Source organism: Arvicanthis niloticus, chromosome 3, assembly GCF_011762505.2.
Source record: "Arvicanthis niloticus isolate mArvNil1 chromosome 3, mArvNil1.pat.X, whole genome shotgun sequence".
NCBI lineage: Eukaryota > Metazoa > Chordata > Mammalia > Rodentia > Muridae > Arvicanthis > Arvicanthis niloticus.
This window is the reverse complement of record NC_047660.1, coordinates 83,754,717-83,781,951: the sequence shown is the minus strand read 5'-3', so window position 1 is coordinate 83,781,951 and position 27,235 is coordinate 83,754,717. Positions and strand designations below refer to the sequence as shown.

The 27,235-nt window shown below is 38.0% G+C and overlaps 1 protein-coding gene across 6 annotated transcripts in view; it reads right to left on the bottom strand.

Annotated features, from left to right (window-relative positions):
- Positions 1-26,095, bottom strand: part of Capn7 (calpain 7) — a 36,268-nt gene extending 10,173 nt beyond the window's left edge. For 2 of the 6 annotated variants that reach the window (XM_034497921.2, XM_034497923.2), the window contains exons 1-12: positions 25,739-26,094; positions 22,852-22,960; positions 19,596-19,753; positions 18,646-18,713; positions 16,314-16,514; positions 13,614-13,700; positions 11,075-11,201; positions 9,353-9,438; positions 7,648-7,741; positions 4,697-4,843; positions 4,078-4,184; positions 2,642-2,762 (exon numbers count right to left, since the gene is read on the bottom strand). In XM_034497921.2, coding sequence (XP_034353812.1) covers positions 2,642-2,762; positions 4,078-4,184; positions 4,697-4,843; positions 7,648-7,741; positions 9,353-9,438; positions 11,075-11,201; positions 13,614-13,700; positions 16,314-16,514; positions 18,646-18,713; positions 19,596-19,753; positions 22,852-22,960; positions 25,739-25,840 — 1,407 coding nt within the window. In that variant the 5' untranslated portion in view covers positions 25,841-26,094. Of the gene's footprint in view, positions 1-2,641; positions 2,763-4,077; positions 4,185-4,696; positions 4,844-7,647; positions 7,742-9,352; positions 9,439-11,074; positions 11,202-13,613; positions 13,701-16,313; positions 16,515-18,645; positions 18,714-19,591; positions 19,754-22,851; positions 22,961-25,738 lie in introns of those variants that run through there. The other 4 variants (XM_034497924.2, XM_076931407.1, XM_076931408.1 and 1 more) reach the window with 4 other exon arrangements.
- Positions 26,096-27,235: the final 1,140 nt, after the last annotated feature.

The window sequence follows — 27,235 nt, the reverse complement described above, 5'->3', positions numbered from 1 at the left end:
TAGCAGAAATAAAACCACTCAGTAAAAGACAGACCCAAGAAAGGTTCAAACTCAGATACAAAGAAACTAGTTAAAGTTTCAATTTTAACATCCATCAAGGCTTTGGGCAAAGATCAACTCTGACAGCACAAAGGTTATAAAATCTGCTCAAGCTGGGTAATAATCTATAGTCTGCAACTAGAAAGTAACAGCTAATGAAATATATTATTGGGCCACAGCTTATTTTGAATACTATGCAACTCATGGTGATAATTTGTAACTACAAAGGTTGTTGTTTCTCTATCCAAAGTTAAATCGCATGCTACTATCTTACTATCTTCACACTGCACTGATACCTAACAAGAAATAGAGCTCAGGACTGGGTAGTAACCACTAATTGCAGCACTCCTGTGTGTAGAAAATTGCCATTTTAAAACAAGAACACCTTTGGCTTTCCTACTTTACATTAAGGAGTCAATTTTGTTGCCATGTTTAAGGAAATAGACAATTTTATACAACATGGTTGGGGCTGGAATCCTGCCTAATTCATAAAGCCTTGAGATCATAAAAGTTTTACCAAGGATTGAGGATTTAATCTACAACCTCATGCCTGCTAGTGTAGTGTAATCTTAAAGTTTTACTGTTGTGGCAGGCTCATACTGCCTCCCATTCCTATACACTCATGTGTTACAACAGCATTTGACCAGTGATGGACCTTATGTACCACAGTAAACACATAAAGTTATAATATATCTGAAAATTCTTGCTGCTTAGTGACATCACAGCCATTCTAATGTCAGAGTGCATTACACACATTTGTAACTAAATAAACGAGGCAACTTGTTTGATTAAAACTGAACCCAACACAATCACTGGCCAAAATATTATGAATAACAGTTATTACTGTTAAGTATTATGTGTTTGTTGTTTGAAAGGTCTTTTTTTTTAAATATTATTTATTTATATGAGTACACTGTAGTTGTCTTCAAACATACCAGAAGAGGACATTGGATCCCATTACAGATGGTTGTGAGCCACCATGTGGTTGCTGGGAATTGAACTCAGGACCTCTGGAAGAGCAGTCAGTGCTCTTAACCTCTGAGCCATCTCTCCAGCCCCTTGAAAGGTCTTATTACATATCTCAGAGCGACTGTGTAGTCCAGGCTGGCCTTTAGTTTGCTTCCTATCCTGTCTCTTGAGTTCTAGAATTTTATCTTTTATTTACCCTTTTTTATTTTTTTAAAGATTTATTTATTTATTTATGTACATGAGTCCACTGCAGCTGTCTTCAGACACACAAGAAGATGGTTGTGAGCCAACATGTGGTTCCTGGGAATTGAACTCAGGACCTCTGAAAGAGCAATCAGTGCTCTTAACCACTGAGCCATCTCTCCAGCCCTATTTATCTTTTTTTTTTATATGTATGTTTTTCTTTTATTGTGAGGCTTGTAAAAAACAAACCTATTGTACTTGTACTGTCAACTGTAAAGAGTGTAGTATAGTACATATGACTATGTACAGTGAACAATACCTAATAATAACAAATATTTATGGCACTAGTTTATACACTCCCTGTATGGGTGTGGGTTGTGTGTCATTATTTTAGAATATACTCCTACTGAGAGAAAAAAAAAAAGAAGCCAGACATGGTGACACATACCTGTAATCCCAGTACTTGGGAGGCTGAGCAGAAGGGTTAGGAGTTCAAGGCCAGCCTGGGATACATGGCAAAACCCTGTCTCAAAAAGAAAAAAAAAAAAAAAGCCTTAATTGTAAAACTGTGTGCCTTAAGCTAATAACAGCTTCACATATCTTGTGTCTCTTGTTGCGCCATTTTCTCTTGTGTTTAATTTAATCTTGCATTTCTTCCTGAAGGCCCTAGGAGCAAGACAGACAGACAGACACAATGTTGCCTAACTGTGTAGTAGACCATATTGCCTAGGCTTCTGTATATACACTATTATGTCTGCATAATAACAAAATTACACACAGATTTCTTGGATAATACATGAGATTAAATGACCTATTTTTGTGTGCCAACTTAATACCTAGTTTAAAGAACAAATAATGAGTACTGTTTTAGCTGAATGGCCATGTCTCTGTATTCAATTAAAGGCATTTGATAACACCTGCATCTTCTACTGCAGAGAACTCATCAGTTTTTCATTTAAAAATAACAATAACCTGAGAAGTAATAAAGTCACATATTCTAAAACCTTAGCTCAAGAACATACTGAGAATGGGTCTAACAGCCTGTCAGTGTGCAAAGACACTGCAGAAGAGGAATCCATGTGCACACAGATCCATGGCATCTCTTATTTCTAGCCGTCTTTCTCCTTTTCCTTTCACAGATATTTATCTTCTATACCTTTCTACCATGACTAGCCCAAAACACCAACATGTAACCTAGGACCTTCAGAGCTGTGTATTAGTCTCAATAGTGTTGACTTTTATGAAAAGGAAAAAGGTGTAATGGCATCCCTGTTCTATTGTCACTACCTATACTGTCACTGAATTTCATTTCCCACCTTTGTGTGTCCTAATTTCTAATGGCAATCTAGGTTGTTTATCCTCATAAGACGGCTCCAAAGTCTGATCATCATTGCAATACTGTAACATCTTATCAACCAAGAAAACAAGTAAGAAAATTATAAGGCGTAACCTTGAACTCTCTAATATCCAAAACGGCATATGCGTGCGTGGGAACCAGGCCCCACTTCTCCCCTTCAGCTTCTGTCATCGTTCCAGTTGATGCAGTGATGAGGACGTCCCCTTTGTGAAATCTACAGAAGCCCCAACACAAGAAATTAAAGAAATGCATTTGAAATCTCAGATCACACTATCTTTCCTATACTGTCTACTGGCATACGTGAAAACTGCAAATTTGAAACCTTTTTAACAACTGGCTATTCTAACATGAATTATTTCCCTTTTTGTCCCAGAATAACTTAATTCTCAAGCATAAACCTATCAGTGAAGAAAAACAAATGTATTTTCAACTTACAAATAAGGATGAAAATTTAAAATAACAAATTTACTTTTCCAAAAGAGATTTGGCTTTATTTACCGAATCACAGGGTTTCCTACCTTTGATTCTGTTTGTTATGATTTGAAAAACTTCCCTGTACCTCATATAAATTATCCACTTACAGCTTAAACTCTCAAGACTTTCTTTCTTGTCCCATTTTCCCTCAGACTTGAAAAGTACTAGTAAGAGCATACAGTTTTCCACTATTCCATATTTCCATATTCCATTACTTTGAATTTTCTAAAATTTGGATTCACTGTAGCCTCTATTGAGGATAACATAGAGTGAGGTCTGTGTAACTGACAGTGAGTGGTCCTGTTGGAGGCAGTGTATGCAGAGGTGATCTCAACACTCAGGATGCTGAGGCAGGAAGATCACAAGGGGGAGGTCCACCTGCACTATCAAAAAAAAAAAAAAAAAAAAAGGTGACAGCTCTGCAATCTCTATTCTAAATAGAGCATGATGCCTTTAAACAACCTTGTTTACTTCAAAAGGAAGAAGGGAGGATGGGAAGGAGAGAATGAAAGAAAAGGAGAGATGTAGCAGGATATTTACTCTGCTACATTGTATTCGCAGTGGAGCTTGGTGATTAGGCAGTAGGAGAGGAGGTGGAGCTGGGAGAAGAGAGGAAGGGGAGGAGAAAAAGGAGGCTATGGACCATGGAGGAAGACGGATGTGTCGAAAGCAGTACTGGATAGCAACTTCTATCAAAAGGTTAAATACTGGGTAAGAATTCTAATTGTGTGGGTATCTTGTTATTTGAGCATTTCCAAATATATAAATCCATCCAGATAATCTTTAAGCATTAAGAGTCTCATTTCTACCAGGTAATGTGAGAATGGCAGATACTGTCTGGGGTTCAACCAAGCTTTATGGATGCAGTGTGGTAGATTGGTAGAGCCATCCCCACACTGGTGTCTCATGGGTGCCAAGACCTGCAAATCTAACTAGCTGGAGCCCCAGTCAGAGCCAAGAAGCAGCAGGAACATGGTGGCTGCCCAGGAACAAGCCAGACTGGGTGCCATTTTCTAAGTATCACCCTACAAAGAGAGGGCAGGAAACATAGTTACCTTTGATAAAGCATTCTGAATGAGTTATCCTTACTGAACGTCTGGCTATCTGAATGCATGGCAATCCTTTCTGGTATCCACCCAGTCAGTGCATGCAGATCAATATTCTGAAACATAAACACATTTCAGAACTGTCAGTGGTTTTAGGCTGTTAAAAAAAAAAATCCTCAGGGGAGCTATTAAAGCTCATTTGATTTGGAATAATGATCTTGGTAGGTATAAATCAGCTTCCTGCTTTTCTGCTCTCTGAACTCAAGAGAATTTTTTTTAAAAGATCAGGGGAGAGACTGTAAAGGGGGATGAGGGAGCGATAGCAATGTAAAATGAATAAATAAGTTAATGGAAAAATATCAGTATGATACCCACTCCTCATTTGACCTGGAAAACACACTGCTCTGTATCTCAATATCACAGCAGACACATATAGTTTAGGCTTTTCTGGATACATAATTTGCATAATGTACTGTCCTTACATAAGAAAATAGGTACCCTGTCATAAGGAAACTGACTACATTTCTCAGGGGGTTGATAATCTGCTTTATTTTCCCATAAACAAAAACACCTATTAACTTTAAACTTTACAATCTATAGGTGTCTATAATATATATCCATGACTTACTGAGTTGGATCCTGGGAAATCATATCCTCCCATAACTTTCATGTATGCTTTCTCTATAAGTGACACCCACAATTCACTTTTATTGTTGGAATAAGAACACAGCAATTCTCCTTTGTGATCAACAGGTAACTGATCATCAATTATCACCTGCAGAAAGAGAACATTAACTTCCTTAAACAAAATACCTTTAAATCTCAAGATTAAAAAAATTTGCATGGGTAATAGACACAATATACCTATTATTAAGATGACAGCTTCATAAGATGTTCATCATTTTAATACAATGTCTTTATGCAGTCTTACAAGCTAATCTCACTGACAAACCACTAGTTACAGGAGACATATATTTGTATATACATGTATGTATATAAAAAAATCAAATTATTTAGGGATTCTAGAATGTACATTATATTTAAAGTTACAAAAGAGCCTTGCTAATTTTTGGTTTAACCATACAAAAAATTCCTATTCTATGATTGTAAAAGTACAATATTATAACTAAAAAATACATGTAAATAATTAAGCAAGCACCACCACAACAACATATCTAATTAATATTAAAAATTATTTGCAAGACATGGGGATAAAAGAAGAGTTTTAATCTAAGAATAGTACAAAGATTACTACTTCAAAAACTTTTTTTTTTTTTTGAGACAGGCTATGTAATCCAGGCTGGCCTTGAACTAGCTATCCTCCTGTCTCAGCCTCCTAAGTGCTAGGTAATAGGTATGTGCCACCATCCTCAACATTGAAAGACTCTTTTCAACAAGAGGTTATTATCTTCGTTAGAACTGTTTAGTTTTAAGTAATGGATGTAATTCTAAAGGGTGTTCCCACACAACAGCACCAGTTTAGGATTAGCACCGAGCCTGTCACAAAGGCAAACTGGTCTCATCACAGACACACGAAACCAGAAAGTCAACAGGGACCTCTGGTTCAGGCCTGCAATCCAGGCGACTGCAGAACTCGACACAGGATTACAAGTTCAAGGTCTGTATAGAATAAAGCATGACTTTAGGGATAGCATGTAACTTAGTGAGTTCCTGTCACTTAGACAGACTGGGAATTCAATACAGCTTAGAGACAGACTTTTGCCTCCCCATCAACAAGGTCCTAGTCGGCTCAATCCTCAGCTCTACCAAAACATACTTACTTAGGGTGAGTCAGAGGAATCCCCCTGGGTCATTCTACGCACACTAAAACTTAAGTATTACTGAGCTACAGAACAATGATTTTCAGTCTCAGTCACCAGGTGATCTTGTTAAAATGCAGACTCTGAGGACAAGAGGAATGGCTTGGCACTGATTATTCTTCTAGAGGACCTGGGTTCAATTCCTAATACCCACAAATCAGCTAATGATAGTTTGTAATTCTAGTTCTAAAGCACTGTTTCTTAACCTTCCTAATCCTTCAACCCTTTGATACAGTTTATCATGTTGTGGTGACCCCAACGATAAAGTTATTTCATTCTACTTCATAACTGTAATTTGCTACTGTTATGAATAATAATGTAAAATCTCTGTGTTTTCCAATGGTCTTAGGTGACTCCTGTGACAAGGTCATTCAAGCCCCCAAAGGGGTCCCAACCCACTGCTCTACAGGAACTGATCGTCCTTTTCTAGTCTTCTTGGACACTGCATGTACATGGTCCACAGACATAGATGAAAGCAAGGCACCCACATACATAAAATAAAAATGGGTAAATCTTTAAAAAAAATTGCAACTCTGATTCAGTAAATCTGAAGGAAGGTCTAAAATTCTACAATTCTAACAGCTCTAAGGTGATGCTGAATTTGATACATAAACCTGGGGGTAGATAGGTACTAGAGAATGCTAATACAAGGAAAGGCCTTATTATGGAGGTCAGAGCACTAAAAAGAAACCACAGCAGTATAATTAAAACTGCATATATGTCACAAGAAACAATAAAGGTTTCTTATATCTTGTTATGACTGTTTATGAAGTCTTCTGATCTAATAGACTTAGTTTATCTGGTTTTCTTACTCAATTAATTTATTTACTTATTTATTTTTTGAGTCAGTCCTGTGTAGTCCTGTGTGGCATGAACTCATTATGTAGACCGGAATGGCCTCAATTTCAGAGATCTCCCCGCCTTTGTCTTCTGAATGCTGGGAATAAAGCCATGTGGCATCAACCTTTTATTACTTTATAATTTTAAAAAATTATTACTGTTGTTGTGTGTGAATGAGCACGATGCATGTGTATTATCCTTCCACCTTTATGTTTCAAGGGGTTCCAAGGATTGAACTCATGTGCACTAGGTTTGCAAGGGAAACCTAATAGTTTGCCCATGAAACTATTTGGCTGATCCTGATTTCCTGATTAATTAAAAAGTTAGAGCCTTCTCATTGTTCTCATGGCTGAGGGAGGCAGGAAGCATTGCAAGTTTCAGACCAGAATAGGATACATTAACAACATCCTGTCAGAAAGGAAACAAACCAAAAAAGGTTAAAATTTTAAATCATTAATAATTCTTTATTAGAAATTTCCATAAGGTATTTGAAAAGCATTTTTTTTAAAAAGACTTTGAGTACAGGGACTCATGCCTCTAGCTCCAATTTACTCCTAAGGATCACTTGAGACTAACTGAAGACAGTTTGTGCAAAACAATGAAACCTATCTATAAGAAAAGATGTTTTTTCTGGGGTTTTAGAGAAGGCTCCTCCAGAGGACAAGAGTTCAGTTCCCAATACCTGTATCAGACAGCTCTCAGGGACCTATAACTCTAGGTCCAGAGGATCTGAAACCCTCTTCTGGCCTCCTCAGATACATGAACATACACATTAAAAAAATAAATCATTATTAGCCAAATTAACTTTTAAAATCTTTACAAAGTCAACTTTTCTTAGTTGTTTCCCTTCAAGATTCAAAGGTAAGGAGGTAAAGAAAGAGGAGGTGGAAGCAGGAACTGGGAAGGAATAGACATTCACCTTTCTTGGGACACCATTGAGGTGAAGTTTCACCATATACTTTCCACAGGGATTGTACTCTGGCTCTCCATCCTTATTCTGTGGGTAAATTATGCTTTGGGAAAGGAAAATAGATATTAAAATACCAATATTAATATTTAACATCAACTAATATACAAGAGTTTATATTACATTTAAACAAATGCCATTTATTTATAAATGTTACTTTCTTCCCAATCTTATAAAAATGAACACAAGAATATTTTAATATTTTAAATACTTTCTGGTTTTGGTTTTCCTTTTGAGATAGGATTTCAATATGTACCCAGGTTGGCCTGGAACTCATGATTTTTCTGCCTCAGCCTATCAAATGTAATACTACACCTAGCTCAAGAAAATAGTTTCAAAAATCATAAACTAGAATATAAATTTTCACAATATTCTGAGGCAGTGTCTTACATACTTCAGGCTTCTAATTCTCTGCACAACAGAAGATTTTGAACTTCTGATCTTCCTGCTTCCACTTCCTAAATGGTGGGATATAGGTATGCTCCGTGATGACCAGCTTACACAGTACTGGCAGACTGAACCCAGAGCCTTGTACACACTAGGCAAGCACTTTATTGGCTGAGCTACAGACTACAGTCCTCTATTTTTAACTGTTTTAACAAACCATATACTAAGTAGATATATTTTAAGTCAGTCAATTTAACTTTTATCATTGGTTTCAAGAAGTAAAGATCATTTCAATAAATCACAATTAAAGCACTAAGTACAATTCTGATAAAGCCACATAAAATTCAAACAATATAATACGGTCTGGAGAGAGGGCACAGCACTTAAAGAGTACCTGTTGCTTTTGCAGAGGCCCTGGAATCAGTTCCAGCACCCACATGGTGGCTAACAACCATCTTTAACTCCAGATCTCGACAATCTAACACCCTCATCTACTCTCTAAGGGTACTATATCACCTCTCCTGGCCAGGACAATTTTTATATGCAGACTAAAGGCACATCACACATGATCATGTAATTCATGAATTACAAAGTTGCACAAAAGGCACATGGTGCAGCCAAATACCCATCCACACACATAAGAACTTTCACTACCAATTTTCTTTTAAAATATATTGCACAAAAATCAAGCACACTCCAAATTGTTTATTTATATGGCAAATAACTAATTAAGGACTGTCTAATTTATCTTTATTCTTAGGACAAACAATAAAAATTATGATTATATTTACAATGAGTGGTTTTGATCTCAATATAACCTTCAAAACCTGAAAATCAGAAACATTTCAATACATTTTAAAGCTGACAGAGCCAACATTAATGCATGTCATTTTCTATTTTCCTATAGCCACATTAAAAGTTAAAAAAGGAAAAGCCTTTAGTCACAACACTAGGGAGACAGAAGCAGGTAGATCACTGTAAGTTCAAGGCTGGCCAGGGGTACTAGCTGGTTTTGTGTGTCAACTTGACACAAGCTGGAGTTATTACAGAGAAAGGAGCCTTCCTTGAGGAAATGCCTCCATGAGAGCCAGCTGTAAGGCATTTTCTCAACTAGTGATCAAGGGTGGGAGAGCTCACTGTGGGTGGTGCCATCCCTGGGCACCTGGGAAAGTTTAGTGATATATCCTCTCCACTTTCGACATGCATATGGTCTAAGTTTTAAATTTCCAATTAATAGCAATCATATAAAAAAATCAACACAAAAATTTACCTGGTAATTAACTTCTTATTGAATCGCCTCTCATATGCTGCACTGATAGCCAATGATGCCACAAAGGAACAGTCTGATACTATAGTCTGTTAATAAGAACAACACATTCTTTCATTCATGTAACTTCAACGTTTATATAATATTTATGCATTATACCTACATCCTTAGCTTTTATATTAAATATCTTATTATTCAAACAGGAAAACGGGAATGTCATGCTGCCAACTCACATATTTTATTCAAACAAATCCTAGAAGTATTTCAATGGAGCTAATTTAAAATCCTTAGGGTTGTGTGTGTGTGTGTGTGTCTGCATGCACACGCTCTATCAAATAAGCATGTATATGCAGATACATATGGAGGCCCAAGGTCAATGATGGTGGCATCATTGTTTCATTCAGTCACTTTCTACCTTTTACTTTTTAAATATATTTGTATGTGTATTGTGCATTTATTTTTAATCCTGTGTCTCTGTATGTGTCTATTTTGGGCTGTATGTGCACCTGAGTATAGATATACACGGAAGCCAAGAGAGGACATTGGATATCCTGAAACTGCAGTTGAAGGCACTTGTGAGCTACCATGCAGGAGTAGTGGGAACCAAACTCATCTACCCTTTACTTTTTGAGGCAGGGCCTTTCACTGAACTTGAGGCTGACCAATTCAAGACGGCTGGCTGGCCAGAGGGCTTCAGGGATCCACCTATCTTTGCATACCCAAGGCTATGGTTATAGTAGTGTACAGCCACCTTGACATTTTCTTTTTTAAAAATGTTATGTGTATGGGTGCTTGGTCTGTATGTACATGTATGTACCACATGTATGTCTGGTGCCCAAAGAGGTCAGAAGGCACTGGATCCCCTAGGACCAGAGTTACAGACAGTTGTGAGCGTCCATGTGGATGCTGGTATGAATTTAGGTCCTCTGGAGGAGCAGCCAGTGCTCTTCATCACTGAGCCATCTCTCCTCACTCCATCATCACTGAGCCCCACCTGACCTTCTATGTGTTTCTGGGGATGCCAACTCAGGCCCTTATGTTTATGCAGCAGGTACATTACTGACTGAGCCAACTCTCTAGCCGCCAAGAATTAAATACTTAAATAATTAAGTCTTTTTTTATAACTATTCTTTGTCAAAGGTGAAATTCAGTTCTCAAGTTCCACATCTACAAAAGCAAACATTTGTAGTTGGGGCTGGGGCTGTAGCTCAACGAGAGGGTGACTGCTTAGCACGCACAAGACCCTAAATTCAACTCCCAGTACTGAAAAAAAATCTGTAATTGCTCACACAGTGTCTCATATTATCATTTTCCCAATGTTAAAGCCAAAATGTACAGAATGTACCAGGCATGGGGGCACACACCTGGAATCTGCTTGGTAGTCTGATGCTGGAAATTACAGAGTTTAAAGCCAACTCAGGGAACATAGCAAAATGCCGTCTCAGAAGATAAAAATATTAACAAAATTTTGGTCTTGCTTTAAGAAAGAGTCTTCATTATGCAGTGTAGACTGATCTCAGACTTACTATGTAGTCCAACACGGCACTGAACCATGAGTGTGAGATTACAGGTATGTACCACCAAATCGAGCTGAGAATAACATGAAGGATGAGAAATTTTCACAATTATGCATCTAAATATATAGAATCTAAGAAAAATCAAATCTAGATTCTAATTGCCTTAGAGTAGCAACTTTCTTGAACATTATACAAAATAAATGTTTACCTGCTTTATGCTAAAACTGGATACAGTATATATCATTGTAGGATTGTTGGTGAGATCTTCTGGTCGTACCCATTTAGAAAATGTAGTTTTTTGTTTAGGTGATAATGGAAGCTTGCCCAATCTATCACTGAGGTAACAATAAAAGTTAAAAGAATATATTAGTTTTTAAAGATGACTTAAAGCCAGAATGAAATCTTCTTGGTATAGAGATCATATAGTTAAACTTTTGTCTTCCTAAGACAGCCAGTCAGATCTGGCTCTTCACGCGTAACCTTGAATTCAGTTCATCTCAACACCTCCAATTTAAAAACTAAACATAAGTAAGTGAAGACAGAGGCTTATGTTTACTTAATATGCTCTAGACATTTAACTTAGCATGACACTCAGGAAACTCAATGGTAAATAACATGGAGTCGTAACAACACACGCTGGTCCACTGAGGCCGAGGCACTACAGACCCTTCCCTTGCCTCTGAGAGGACAGAAAGACTACCTAGTTTACTAAACTGGGCCCTTGTGCCAAGCATCATGCTAATGCACTTTACATATTATCCTGCACTTAAGTACTCAATATAACTATATTCAGTTAAGCATTTTGGGGGAAAGCACAAAATGGCTACCAAAGTCGTACAGCTCTGAGGTGACATTTGAATCCAAGTCTGTGATGCCAAGTCCACTATTCCCCCCCACACACACACTCTATGCTGTAGTGCCTCTTTAAAGCTGACCAAATAAAACCACCACTCTCCACCCCGACTGGGCCTTCACTTTCCTACAGCAACGGCAACACCTGTCTAGATTTCAAAAGATTTGTGGTAATGTGTAATATGCAAACTAAAACAAAGCCATGTATCATTCTTTAATCCGGGAACGCCAATGAGTAGTAGATCAAGAAGATTTTGTGTTCAAGTATAACCTGAAAACTCCCAAAGTACTAGTTTCTTCACTGTAGGTAGGGCGCCTCTAGACTTTTATGAGCCCATGATGCTGTAAATCTCTCGAGTATAAAAGATTACCTACGATACTGCTTAAAAACTTTTGTTTTTAATTTTGAGATATGTTCTTGGACTTATGCTCACTCTACAGAATAAGACTACAGAAAAAGACTCTATAGTATTTGTTCTCTCAAATTACTGAGTAATTAATGTCAGTGTTTAAACACATTTCTTTTCTTCGACTTGTAAGGCTAATGAAAGTATTTTATAAAATACAATGCTTATGACTTAAAGGTTAACGTATCAGCAGATCAAAAAAACCTTTTTAAATCTTTTGTCTCTACACCTGATTCGTACCCGTGGGTCATGACCCCCTTAGGGGATCTGAATGATCCTTTCACAAGGGTCACATATCAGATATCCTGCATATCAGATATTTACATTAAAACCTATAACAGAGGCAAAATTAGTTATGAAACAGCAATATATGGTTGGGGTCACTACAACATGAGGAACTGTATTGAGTGTTGCCCCATTAGAAGGCTGAGAATCACTGCTCTAAATGAAATTATATTATGGAGCCCTTTTCCTGTCAATCTGTTAAATGAACTTAAAATGTTTACAATTATTTTTTCTTTTCAGTATTCTCTATGTGAAATAATTTAGATGACAAAAATGGAAAAATATTGCCTCTTAGTTCATTTTAGTATTCATCTATTCTTCTCCAAATTTAATTTATTCAGTACAACTTGAGTACTTACTATAAAACAGACATCGTGCTAGAGATGGGGTGGGACATGGTTAAACAGGCATGGCCTCTGTCCTTATGAAGCTTCTAATTCCCAGCAAGGGGCATGTATTAAGTAACTAACTACACACACAAAAAAAAGAGTAAAAGAAAACATTCAACTTGGAAAAGCTATTCCTAAATTTTAAAAGCTTCGTCTATGGTCACACTTCCCTGAATGAACTGTCTCCTGCAAATTAAAGGAGCTTCTTACTTTATATCTTACTTTTTCAATTATATTTTTTAACTGTCCCCAACTTTGATTGCTCATGCTATACTTTTTCTTTTAGACATTCCAGCATTAGAGATATGACTTACCTTAAGATATATATAAATGGAAGCCACAAATCTACATATGTCCATTCAGCACATACTAGAGTGGTTTATTCTTATAATTACGATAGCAGTATCTTTGTGTAGGTATTTGAGTACATCTCTAAACACATCATTACTTTCTGAACTTTTTTCTACAGTGATCCAGCCAACCAGACAGATGTCTGCTTAGTACTTAGTCTGTGCCAAGTATTATACTAAGCACAATGTCTGTAACGTTAGGTTAAAATAAATCCTCATGAGCCCACGAGCAGGCCAATCAGAACAAATGTGAGAGTGTGGTAGGCGATCATGGTACTGTATTAAAGTGACAACCTCATGTTATTCACATCTACATTTGGACAATTTTCCACCTCCTTCCCATAAATACTCTTTCCCAACTTTATACACAAAATTTAATTTTAAGGCTATGAAGTAAACTGGACTTCAGCATGCTGAAAACTCTTTAAATAACCTTGGAAGTAAAAGTTAAAGTACTTACTTACCAAAAAGGCATTGGATAAGCAAAGCGTTCCCTTAGATCAACACTCATGAAGGGAACGTATTCTACACCATTTATTTTTGATGTTGTCCTACAAGGTATAAGTAAAAGATCTGAGTTTTCAAATCTATATTAATCTCCAAGCTTACTTAAATTCTAAATTTAAATGACAATAGCTTCTCGGCTTTTTAGCTAATACCAAAGGTAAAATTTCAGTGAGAAAGTATAATAGTGTATTAAATCAATAAGTCCATGGTATTCAGAGCTTCATTTGGACAGTTTTGATAAAAGAAATGCCAGGTAATCACTGTTATCATTCAATTCAGTTTAATAAGAACATTCTTTTAACATTACCACCCTGGGTTTGGGATGTAGCACAGTGGTAGCACTTTTGCTATCATCTGTAAAAGATTCGACTTCAGCACAAATACTTAATTAGCTAAAACAGCACCAGCAATGGGGGCAGGAGGGAGCCACCTGACATCCACTACAGAAAAACTGTAGTCTTAAAATTGGCCTTTGTGTCCAATACAAAGATACAAAGCCAAGTCTACCCTAATCCCAAAGAAACAAAGCAGTAACTTAAGTTATTTAGAAATTTAAAAACAAAATACAGCTCTAAAAACATGTAGTCTTTCTATTTTCTGGCTATGGGAATATGGACAAAGTCCTGAAAAAAGAAAGTATTATAGAAACAGCTAGGTCTGTTGACAAATTCAAGTAAGGTTTGCTGAGGCTCTGCATGTTTTGTTTTGTTCTTTATGTATATTAACTATCTGCTTTTGGGAATTTGTTGGTGCTATTTAAGTGAGATAGGGCTTACTTCACTATGTAGCCCAGGCTATCAGGCTGACTTTGAACTTAAAAATCCCTGCAAAACCATCTCAAGTGGTAAAATTGCAATATGTGTCACCATGTTTAGTATCAATTTCTTTCTTATAGATCTGCTTTTTTAAAAAGGCTATGTGCAGAGTAACTTACTTAGTCGTTGGGTAATAAAGCAGTCAGCAGTGGATGAATATTATAAATGTTGGGCCTTGTGCCCTCATTTTCACTTGTATGAAGGATAGCTCTATTTTGAGAGAGTTGTTTTGTTACAGGGCAGAATTTCAAATGTGTGTTATATATATAAAAGTAGTACACAGATAATAAGTAGACAAAATGATGAATTTTCACTATTCTGGCTAACCTCAATTGAGGAAATGGCTCCATAAGATTGGGTGTGGGCAAACCTGTGGGACACAGTCTTAACTAGTGGTTGACAGGATAGAGTCCAGCCCATTGTAGATGGTGCCATGCCAGCCTCCTGGTTCTGCATTCTATAAGAAAGCAGGCTGAGCAAGCCACAAGGAGCAAGACAGTCAGCAACAGCACTCCTTGGCCCTGGCATCATCTTCTGCATCCAGGTCCTGCCCTGTCTGAGTTCCTTCCTGATTTCCTTTAACGGTAAACAGTGATGTGGAAGCATAGCTGAATAAACACTTTAGCTGAACAAACTTTTTCCTCCCTAAAATGCTTTGGTCACGGTGTTTTATCATAAAAATAGTAACCCTAAGACACAACTTTAGCCGGGCGGTGGTGGCACACGCCTTTAATCCCAGCACTTGGGAGGCAGAGGCAGGCGGATTTCTGAGTTCGAGGCCAGCCTGGTCTACAAAGTTAGTTCCAGGACAGCCAGGGCTACACAGAGAAACCCTGTCTCGAAAAACCAAAAAAAAAAAAAAAAAGACACAAATCTAAAGCCTTAGCTTTAAAAGAAGTCTTTTCTGTTGTTGTTTTGTTCTGTATTTTGTTTGTTCACATACTAGCTTTCCTAGGCAAAGGAAGCCGGTTAATAGGTGTATAACTAAAATCTTCAGCAAGGAGCTACTCCAGAAGCCTGTGACCTGTAGGGAATGCAGCTCCTTTCAGCTCAACCTCAGGAAAATTTAAAATGAATGCCCAACTATAAATGCCCCAAATAAAATGACCTACCCAACTCAAGACCAGCCAGCTGGCTCACAGACTATCCTCTCACAACTAATTCAGAAGATAGTCAAAGATCTCTCTCTACATTCAAAGATAATCTCTACATTATCATGGGTCTTGCTGTTACTGTTTTTTGAGGCAGGGTCTCCCTATGCAGCCCAGGCTGACCTTGAGCCTAATTTATAAGTGTCTTCTCCAGAGTGCTGGGATTACAGGCAAGTGGCATGTCAACTCAGGCTTTGCATTTTTAGTAGCTCACAAGGCTGCTTTCAATACACTAAGCTGTCTGCGCAGACCAGGGGTCTGTGAAAGTTTCTGTAAAGACAGACGTCATGCACTTTAGGTTTTACAAAGTGCTTTCTGTCATAATTCTATTTTAATTTTCTTTAACTCTTAAAAAAAAGTATGCATAGCTTCAGACTTTTGTGTACTATTTCAAAATAACTCCCATGCCCAAGAGAATTGTGGTTACAAAGGTGCACAAAGCATTAGCAGCCTGATGTAACTGCCCTGCTCCTCAATCTTCAGGACTCAGTTCTGCAGAGTACATGTCTAAGAAAAAATGCTAACACTAAAATATATTAGAACCAACACATTTTAACTATTCAAGCTGATAATATAACGATGTTAGATACAGTACAATGTATCACAACAAAGATCTGAAGACGATTCAGAAGGAAATGAACTGCGCTACGACATTTAAAGTTCTCATTACAGTGAGTTGTAAGTGATTTACCTGAGCACTTCTATTTCTTCTGCTGTGTACTTCTGTCCTTGTGCATCACATGACTGTGGACTTAGAAATGGCTGAGGCTTTTCAAGGAAAGGATTAGGTCCTAGAGGAAAATGTGTTCTTACTGGAGGAGCCTTTGTTTTCATATTTGTTGACTTGAGTTTGCAAAATGGCTTTGTCAAAGGTTCACTCAATGCTTCTGCTCTAAAACAGAAGCACAGAAGAACTGTTCTAGTTTTTTTTCTTACATTTAGGCTTTTGTTTTTTATGACACAGGGTCTCAAAAAAGAGTCTGGGCTCAAACTTGCTGCACAGTAGTCTCAAAGTTCTGCTCCTCCCACCTCTACTTCCTGTTTCATTTAAACTTACAAGACACAAAACTTACTTCCAGTTAGCAAAGCATCCTAATCATAAAATTCTTAATATTAATCAAAACTTCTCTATATAAGCTACTACACATATTTTGTAAGTTCTACATGTATTATATGTCAGATACTATGCAAGGTAAAGATTGTATAATAATGTATAAATCCTATCCTTAAAGTTCTATGAATAAAAATGACAATGGTGTCAAAATGATAAATGCTAAGACAGAAGCATTTCATGCAAATGAATACCCCAAAGAAATAATAGCTCTAGTAACCAAGAAAAGAAGGTGAATCAAAGGATGCTTAGATTTAATGACTGAGTCTTAGAGACGGTCACTGTAGTGAGGAAGCAGATACACAATGTGCAGTAGTAACAGAGAGCAGAGTAACTATGGTTAACTTCAAAAAGAAGTATACAGGCCCTGTGAAAAGCTCAAACAAAAGGATGAGGTGAAAGAAAAGCAGGATTAATGACAGAGGAGGTCACATGATATACAGGGGACGTTGACTGTTCTGTCAAAGAACTAAGAAGCTAAAAATGTTCTTAATCTAAGATCCATATATGAGCTTCACAAGTCTTGGAACACGCCTAAATTATATGCCAAGACATACATTTTCCTAGAAAGAAGGTCCTTAATCTTTACAGATGCTCTAGGAGACGATAGTTAAAACCTCAACCTACCTACCTTTGCTTGGGATGCATTCAGAAATACTGGTTGGTTTATCTACACAACAATAAAAACCAGTGATGATTATAACTGGTAAAAGAAATCAAAATGGAGAAGGCAACTATGTCAGGTGAACATGGTAACCCCATGTCATGAAACTGGAGAAAGCAACTATGTCAAGTGTCAAACCTTCATGAATTTGAGTAAACAGACTAAAGCTTAACGGATGCTAAAGCAGAGAAGGGACGAGCTACAGCTCAATGAAAGAGCCAGAAACAACCATGGCAGAGCTTCAAACTAAGGTAATTTCAAAGTTCACTCTCGAAAAAGATGGAATCTCTACTCCTTTCCTTTACAAGACAGTAGTTTTCTACTTCAACTCTTGAAAGAGGCATAATTCATTTATACTTATTCATATTATACATATACATGCATACATATTATACATATGTACATTACACATATTTTCCATTCATTCAACAACTACCGACTGGCACATCTATGTTAGGTACCCTACTAGGTATTTACTTAAGCACTGAACAAAATAGACAAAATTTGTTTACATAAGCTTCCAATAGGGAATGAAGGCTGAATGCAACACAGGCATCAACAACAAATACAACAATTGGTCTTCTTGTGTATTCCACAGTGGGGTAGAACAATGGGAAAGAATATTGAAAGAGACTAATGAGAATCAAAGTATTGGGGGAGACTCAGCTTTAAATAAAATGCTCAGAGCAGATTTCAGAAGTGACCCAAGTTTGAAATGAAGGCCACACACACGGTGTGATGTTGGGAATGGAAGGCCATTCTCAATGTCTATTCTTAATAGTAACTCTGGAGGGCTTTGGGAAAGCCTGTCCTGGAAGTCTGAAAGTTGTCTTGGAAGTCTGATATTATACAACACAGAGGAAGTATTCCATTTAAAATATGACTGTCAGGGACTGGAAATATAGCTCAGTGAAAGAATGTTTGAATAGCATGCAGAAGATCTTAGGTTCAAGCAACAAAACTCCCACAAACACTCAGTAATGTTAGGGCTATAAAACCAACAAATATCACAGCTCTGTTTTCTATATAACAAAAATTGACACTTGGATGGGCTACTAATTTAGTCTAAAGCAAGGAGCTAGGAAGAGGGTAAATTTACTCAGCAAGAAAGGGTAGACTTCTAAGTCTTAGCTTATGGAGCAACATTTAGACCTCTACCACACATTAAAATAAATGGTATGTTTAAAAAATTTTTAAAAAGCACAATTCATGCTATCCATTGATAAGAATTTGAGTGACAAAACTCACCTATCTAGTGCCTGTCGAGCCAACTGTTTCAATTTATTTTGCAGAGTCTTATCAGCAGTTTCATAAGACTTAAGAGAAAGAGACAAACATTCTAAAGCATAGTTCTTTATTTACTTAATCCATGTTTCTATGCAAAAATAAAATATTCTTCTTAAAATTATGAGTAAATAAATACAACATTCTATTTCTGTATTTAAAGGTTATCACTTAAAATTATGTTGTGTATCTTGTCACTGGGGTGAACTTCAGAGCCATTTCTGTAGACAAGTGCTAATTAGACCATAAAATATAAACATGTACACAGAAGGCTGAGCAGGAGGAACCTGGACAGAGCAGCACGTATCTATGTTCTCCAGAGTTAGAGAAATCAAGGGTTTTCTGACCCCAACAGCCTGCCAAAAGTTGGCATGTGAAAGACAATAGGAACATCCTCTACTACTTGAGGCCATCCTTCAGTCAAATGCACTGTGCTCTTAAATAACAGATGTCCCTTGAAGCTAAGTGTCTCAGCCACAGCCCATCAGGAGAACTAAATACTAATCTACACGCTAAGCCGCTCAGCAACAGATTTTATATGGCAAGTTAATGAAGCTCTCTCAAACCACTACTTTATTTTTACTGTATGAAATTGAAAAAAAAAATTATACTAAATTCACAGATTTGTGATGGTGAATTGTTCTTATAGAAGTTTTAGTTACTAACCTTAAACAGCTTAAAAATGAGCAAATGTAATTTTAAAACACAATTGCTTAGTGATTCAATAGTGGTAAACCATAGGTAATAAGATATAAAACTGTTATTAACTTTCTACTGAACATTTTAGTGAAGATTAAATTAGCTTTATTTATAATGATAGAATGGGAGGGTTCTTTCAAAACAAATTAATTTGTTAGTAAGTGAAGCGGTTTCTTAACATAATTCCATCAAGTTTAACTCACAGCTATACCTACGGTTTTTAGACAGAGATCCACAGCTTCTGTATATAATTCTATGGCATCTTCCACATTCCCCTTTTCATCCTCATCGAAAGCTTGTGTAACAAGAAAATGGGCACGCTCTAGATCCAACTGATGTTTTGATTTCAAAGGATCAGTACTCTTTGACTGAACTAGTACAAGATAAAGAAAAAAAAAAACACATAGAAAGAATATTACTTAAATGCAGCCAGGAAACACCAATATTTTAATATATTTAAAGACATTGTCTACCAAACTCTATAATTTTTCATTTAAAACATTAGCAAAATACATAAATATCTTTTTCAAAAGGAATAATTTCTCCCCTCTCTCATAATTTTAAGCCCCCTGCCCAAATCCAATTATTCAGACATTAGGAACAGGATATTAGAAATGCTTTATTAAAAATTGTCCCTTTAATTATTTTTCTACTAGCACTCCCTTCATTAAAATAAAAAAAAAAAACAAAATAAAACAAAGGAGACTTCCTCATATTCTTTTGCTTCCATAAAAATAAAGCAAAAACTTAGAAAATGCTAAATATTACACAGGGCTGGGGTGCAGCTCAGGGGCAAAATAAGCTTGCCTCACAATATGCTCTAGTTCTATGGCTAGCATCAGAAACAGATACGAGGAAGGGGGAGGAAAAGGAGGAAGGAGGAGGAGGAGGAGGGAAGGAAGAAGAAGAAGGAGAGCCAGCAGTCATGACATTTAAGTGCAGACAATACAGGCCCTGATGATAAAGCTCCTGCTGCTCTTACCTAGGGAGGTCCATGGAAAACCATCGTGCATTTACTGCTCTTTAAAATAAGTATTTCCATTTAGGTTCTTCTTTTGTTTTGTTTAAAAGACTTATTTTATGTGCGTGGGTATTTTGCCTGTATGTATGTTAGTATACCATGTGCATGCCTAGTGCTCTCGGAAGTCAGAAGAGGGTCTCAGACCCCTTGGAACTGGATATACAGACAGCTGTGAGCCACCATGCAGGCTTTGGAAGTTGAAGCTGGGTGCTCTACAAGTGTACTTAACTCCTGAGCCGTCTCTGCAGTCCACAGCACATGTGCAGATGCTCAGTGTCATAGGTGCTCAAGCAATGAAAATCAAAGCCCAATGAGATGGTACTTAACATCCATTAGGACAACTAAAAATAGAAAAGCCAGTAACAAGTCAATTCTGGTGGTGGAGCTCTCTAATCCCAGCAACTGGGAGGTAGAGATGGGGATACAGAGTTTGAAGCTGTACAGTAAAATCTGGTCAAAGCAACAACAAAAAGTAAGTATTGCAGAGCTGAGGCTATCTAAGTGGTAGGGCACTTGCTTTGCATGAATAAGGCCACCCCCAGCCCTCTTCACACACACAGAAGAGGAGAGGATGAGAGTATATGTGTTTAAGAATGAGAACTGTAACTAAGAAACCTGAACCAGCTCTTTGCTGGTGTAACTATAAGCATAAAGTGTGCAGCCAGTAGTAGCTTGAATGAGCACAGCATCACTCACAGCACACAAAAGGGAGAAAACCCAGAACTTACCACGTGATAAACGGGTAAACAAAGTGTGCTGTGGACATTTAGCCACAGAAAGGAGTAAAGTACTGATATATGCTATAAATCTCACCAACACTAAGCTTAGTGAACGAAGCCAAATGACAAAAGAATGGGATAGTTCTATATTAGGTGATTTCATCTCATTAACTATCCAGGATGATATTTAATGAGAAACCTAAAGCAGAAAGTTAGTCTAGTAATCCTAATCTCAGCATTGCATTTGTTAATTCCACATTGATATTTTTCTCCATTCAGAGGTCAACCTATCCTCTCAAGAGTTTCTTGACTATAAAAAAGCTGTTTTGAAATTTGAGTTTCTATTTTCTTTCTTTAAAAAAAATTTTTTTTTTGAGATTATAGCCCAGCTCTAATTTACTATGCAGCCAAGAATGATCTTGAACTTTTGGTTATCTACCAACAGTATGATAGGATCACAGGCCTGTGCCACCACATGTAGTTTATGTATTATGAGGAATTAAACCCAGGGTGCCATGCCTTTAGGCAGGCACTATACCAACTAAGCTACAGCCCAGCCAATTTCTACTTACCTATCTATTTATATGGATTCTAAGACAGAGTCTCATTATGTACCCCAAGCCAGCTTCAAACTCAGAATCCTCCAGCCTCAGCCTCCTAAGTACCTGGATTATAAGCATGCCTTACCACACCAAGCTAAAATTGAGGCTCTGAACAAGATTTTTATTTGACTTCCTTCTAAACTTTAAAAATAATTTTCTAGAAAAACAGAACATGAAATAATGTGAATTATTTATAAAACAAGGCATTACACTTAAGAACTTCATTTACTTGGCTGGAAAATGAAATTCTTTTTAATCATGTTGGGTCCTGTGTACCCAACCCCCCATAACATAACCTCAAGTATGCTAAGTAAATGCTCCAACTGAGCTATTCTCAGAGTTCCCAACGAGATATTCTGAATGCAGTGGTTACTGTAACCTTCTACCAAGCAAAGTTCAAGACACAGGCAATTCCCACAACACATGCAACTTCTGGGCACCATTGTAAAGTAACCTACCAACTTTTGAAAATACTGTTCAAGTAGATCACATAGACTTTATCCTAACTATGTGCTTGTAACTACTCAATCCACTCAGAACAAGTAGCAGGCAGTAACAAAATCCTCTGAGTATCCCTCTGTGAATTATTCAGCAAAGAAAAAAGGGGGATCGAAAACTCATCCTAAACAGGTGAATCTATTGCTAAGCTAAATGTTAGCATTGTTTTTCTTTTCTACCCACATGAACAGCAGATTTTGACACAAACCCTTTTTCTCTAACAAAACTGATCACTAAACTTATGTATGTTTCTCTCCTGACACCCATTTATTAAAAAAAAAAAATACTAAAGATAATTAGTGACTTAACTTTAGGGTCAGAAGAAGGCATGTGTCTGATACTTTAAAAGCAGGTTCTGACAGGGTCCTCATCCTAACTCTGTCAGTGATAAATTCAATGTAGAATTTATCATGTACTATCTCTGAAGCTAGAGAAAACTAAGTATACTCTATTATCTCTAACATCCTTCTAATAGATCTATTAATTCACTTCCACATCATGATGTCTTAAATTGCTTTAAGAGATTCTTCTCAGTGAGCAGAAAGAGCGAGTATCAGGATGCAGGATGAAGAGGCAGGGAAAGCACAGAGTAAATGCTGGACAGGAGAGAGGGCAAATGGCTGTGACTGACCTGCAGAATGTAGAGCTTGAACTCTTTCCAGATATTCATTGATTTTTTCTTGGATCCGTTCTAGGCTGGATCCTGCCATCTCAGCATAAATTAAAGCTTGGGCAGCTTCCTTAAAAGATAATAATAACATAACTCAAAGAATCCAAAAGACCTATCACAACATGAATTTTAATTACTAATTTTCTATTCATTTCATGCTAACAAAAGTATCTTCAAGATATTTTTCATATAGCAAATACATTATAAAATCCTCTAATACCTTTTCTTCCACTTTCAATATCCTTAATTTTTATATTCTGTTGAAAAATTTAGAACCCAATTATTAAATACTTCTTTAAAATAGCCATGATTTGCATGTTTTCTGTTTCTTTATGTATAAATCAGATGTAAATTATATACTTTAAAAAGGCACACTGAGTCTTAAAAGCATAAAAACAGGGGCTGGGACTTAGCTCTGGCATAGCAGTTGCCTAGCATATACAAGTCCCTGGTTTCAATATCCAGGACCACCAAAACCAAATCATTAAACAAAACAAAATATCACTTTAAAAAAATCACAAGAAAATGTAAAAATAAAAAGTCTCAAATTAGAATTAAAATACTAGAGTAGAACATATTAAAGTGGATTTCAGTTTTATGAGACAAACTGAATTAAGAAAATTTGATTCACCTTCAAGCATCTCATAACTTCCATAGCCGACTGGGCAATGGCTAGTGAGAAAGTGCTTCCAATTTCCCCACTACTGTTCTAAGGTTAACAATGCTACCCACCTAGCAAGAGTAGACAGAGATTCCTGCAAGTGACAGCCCCTCCTGCAGGAGCTGAATGTGTGCTATACCTCACAGGCCTCATGCTGTTTCCAAAGCAGCTACCACTGAGCGCCACTTTGCAAGCCAGTTTTTGAACAGAAGTTGTTTAACTGAGTCCTACAAAATCAGTAAATTCAGTTTAGACCCCATAAGAAATTCAACCGTAACAGCCAGGTGGAATAGAAAAGATGACTTTCTCATGGTCCATAAAGAAGGTATTTCAAGGGAGAAAAAAATAATTTTCTACACAAACATTAAATACCTAATCTTACATATAACATAATTATTAAAATACAGTGTACTTCAATAACTGAACCTCTTATATGTAAATTAAATATTAGTTCAGAGTATATTTTACCCCTCACACATAAGTACTGATTTTCAAATAACCACCTTGCTTTTTTAAAAAAGTCAAATAGTTACCAACTTTATTTTACTCATTTCATTTATATTCAAAAGTGAAACAGAATCAGGGCAAAATACAACTAATTTTTTACTTTCCTTTAAAAAAAAAATTAAAGTTAAGTAACCCTGGCTGGCCTTGGAAACTGAAAAGTACACCAAGCTAGCCTTAAATGTATGGACACCCACCTGCCTCTACCTCCCAAGTGCTGGGATTACAGTGGGTAAAGAGCTCTTGCTCTAGTGCGTTCACTCGTCCCCCACCCCACCCCAAGCCTCATTCTGTCTCTCTCCTTCTCCTAACAGGGTCTCAAATGTCCTAAGCTCACTGGTCCTCTGACTCCTTGTTTTACACAGTGCTGAAGATCGTAGCCCTTCTCACTTTTCTAAAAGAAAAAAAATAAAAGGTTACATAGTTTCTTTTTAGAAAAAGCTATTTTTCTTTTTTCTTTCTTTTTTTTTTTTTTTTTTTTAAGAGACAAAGTCTTACAATGTAGCTCAAGTCAGCCTGAACTCAGTGATCCTCTTACTTAACTGAACTGAGTGAGGGAACCACAAGCAAATAAACAGGTGCCACCACACTAGACTATATGGTAGTATTTTACTGACTTAGATTTTGCAGAAGTTGTTTCACAAAACTACAACAGAATTTTCTTTTAAAGAACTATCTCCTCGCAGTCAGGCATGGTGGCACATTCCTGTAAATCTCAGCACTGGGAAAGCTAGGGCAAGGGGAAGACAAATTTTAAAACTCTATAGCAAGATCCTCAAGAAAGAGGGAGACATGGGGCATGGAGACACACACACAGGGGTGTGGTAGGGAGGTAGGACTGTAAAATCCAAATTAGGAAACTTAAAACGAATGATCCTAAAACAAACCAAAAGTGTCTAAATATAAGGTAGGTTTTAAAATAAAAATAGCAAAATATTAGCTGAAAGCAAACCACACTTTACTGATAGCACATAAACAGAGGGGGGAAAAAAACTACTACTTCCGTATAATCGAGGAAAAGATGCCCATATAATGAAAATACAACTGGAGAGGTGTGCTTGCAAACCTTCAGAACTGAAGAGCACTGGATGAACCGCCGAAGTGCATACCCTTTGATTTAGCAACTGTGCTCCCAGCCAATCATCCAAAAAAAGTATCACAAAAAAAATTTTAAGTTCTAAGCATCACTACAATGCTAGAAAGCCACAAACAAATACAGAACATGCTATAAATGTAGCACATGTAAGCAACCAAATGTTATCTAGGTACAATGCAGAAGTGAGGTGTCAAAATAGTACAAACGATATGAATCAAGTTTTGGGGTAAAAAGCAGCGTATACACACATAGCGTTCAGAAAAACCATCATGGATACACACATCGAATGCTAGAGTAAGATGAATTTGTTTCCTAATTTACTTTTTCTTTTTTACCTCGGACATACTGGCATATTCTGACAGATCACCCACGGTTGGCCTCACATCAAGTGTTGCATCAAGGCCAACAGTGAACAGGCCACTCACTCTCCATCCCACTTTCCGCTTCCACAGCAAGCAGAGCGGCGGGCATCTCTGCGGCTTTGACGTGCAGAGCTCCGGCGGCCCGGGCAGGACCCCGCCCCTCCGCCTCGGGTTCCACCAGCATCCGATCGGGTGATGCGGCCCGAGCCCGGTGCCTGTCCTTACCTTATAGTAAAACACCGCCTCAGAGTAGCGGCCTTCGTGGTCGCGCTGCACTGCCAGCCTCGCGAACTGTACGGCGTCCCGCTCCAGCGCCGACGCATCCATGGCGCCCAAGGCCCCACGACTGGGGAAGCAGACAGGCCCTGACGCCGGCCCACGCCGCCCAAAGGCACTGCGGCGAGCACTGGGGACCCCGCGGGCGGAGTGGCAAACTTTACTTTCGAGGGCGGAGGAGGAGAACACGGAGCCCCCACTACCTCAAACCCGTCCGGCGGACTGCTATCTCCAAGCAGCCGGGGCTCGGAGCCCTCGCGGCCGCCCCTCCTCGCGTCCTCGCTCCGCCCACCAGCCGCATTGCACAGGCGCAGTCGACCCTCCCTCCGGAGCGGGCGGGGTTCAAGAGGACCGCAGGTGGGTGGGGCCAGAACGAGGTCCGGTGGGATTGGACAAGAGGAAGCAGGTGCCAGGTCGAAGCTGAGGGTTTCGCTTCCGCCTGCTAGAAAGGAGGTGGCAGTGCCCAGGAGGTTGTTGAGATCAGAGTATGGCTTGAAAGGAGCATGCGCGTTATGGAGCCCTTCGTCCACTAAGTGAAAAGGGTAGACGGAAAGAAACAATCAGTAGCACCTCCTGTCGCCAACTGGTTTAATTAAAAAGAAAAATAAGAAGTGAGGCTAGGAGGTGCTTTTGAGATGCTCTGGTAATGTTCATTTGACAAACTAAAGCATGACCTTCTATGGCTCCCCAAAGTACACTTAAGTATGGTGTTGTTTGAATTGTCTACAAACCAGATGTAAAAATACTTGTATCTTAGGGCAAGTTGAATGTTGTAATTACATAATAAGTAGTAATTTGGTTGCTTTCTTTTATCTCCTTAAAAGTTTGGATTCAGCAGTGATAAAAATGAACAGAGCAGTGCCAGAACTTGGATGAGATTCAAAATCCATGCTGTGTCAAAGTAGCAAGTCTTGACAAAATTATACACTGTATGATTACACACATAAGAAACTTTAACGCAGCATATGGTGACACATCCCTGGAAGCCAGCAGTCTGGAGGTTGTGGTAAGAGGTCTCGGCCAGCGTGATCTGCACAGCAAAAACCCTGAATAACCCCAGGAAGCATACGACTGTTACAGTGCAGCACCTCCCCATGCAAACATGAACACAAATCAGCTGGAGACCTTGCTAAGAGTTGATTGTGAGCCTGGTTGTGGTGCTCGCCTTTAATCCCACCACTCCGGGGACAGAAGAAGCAAATCTCTGAGTTCGAGCCCAGCCTGGTCTTCGGAGTTCATTACAGGATATCATGGATACATAGAAAAACTCTGCCTCGAGTTAGAAGGAGCTGAAAGGGTTTGCGGCCCCATGTGGAGAGCAACAATACCAACCAACCAGAACTCCCAGGGTCTAAACTACCAGCCTGGGAGCACTTAGGAGGGATCCATGGCTCCAGCTGCATATGTAAGGGAAGATGGCCTTGTCTGGCATAGGTGGGAGAGGAG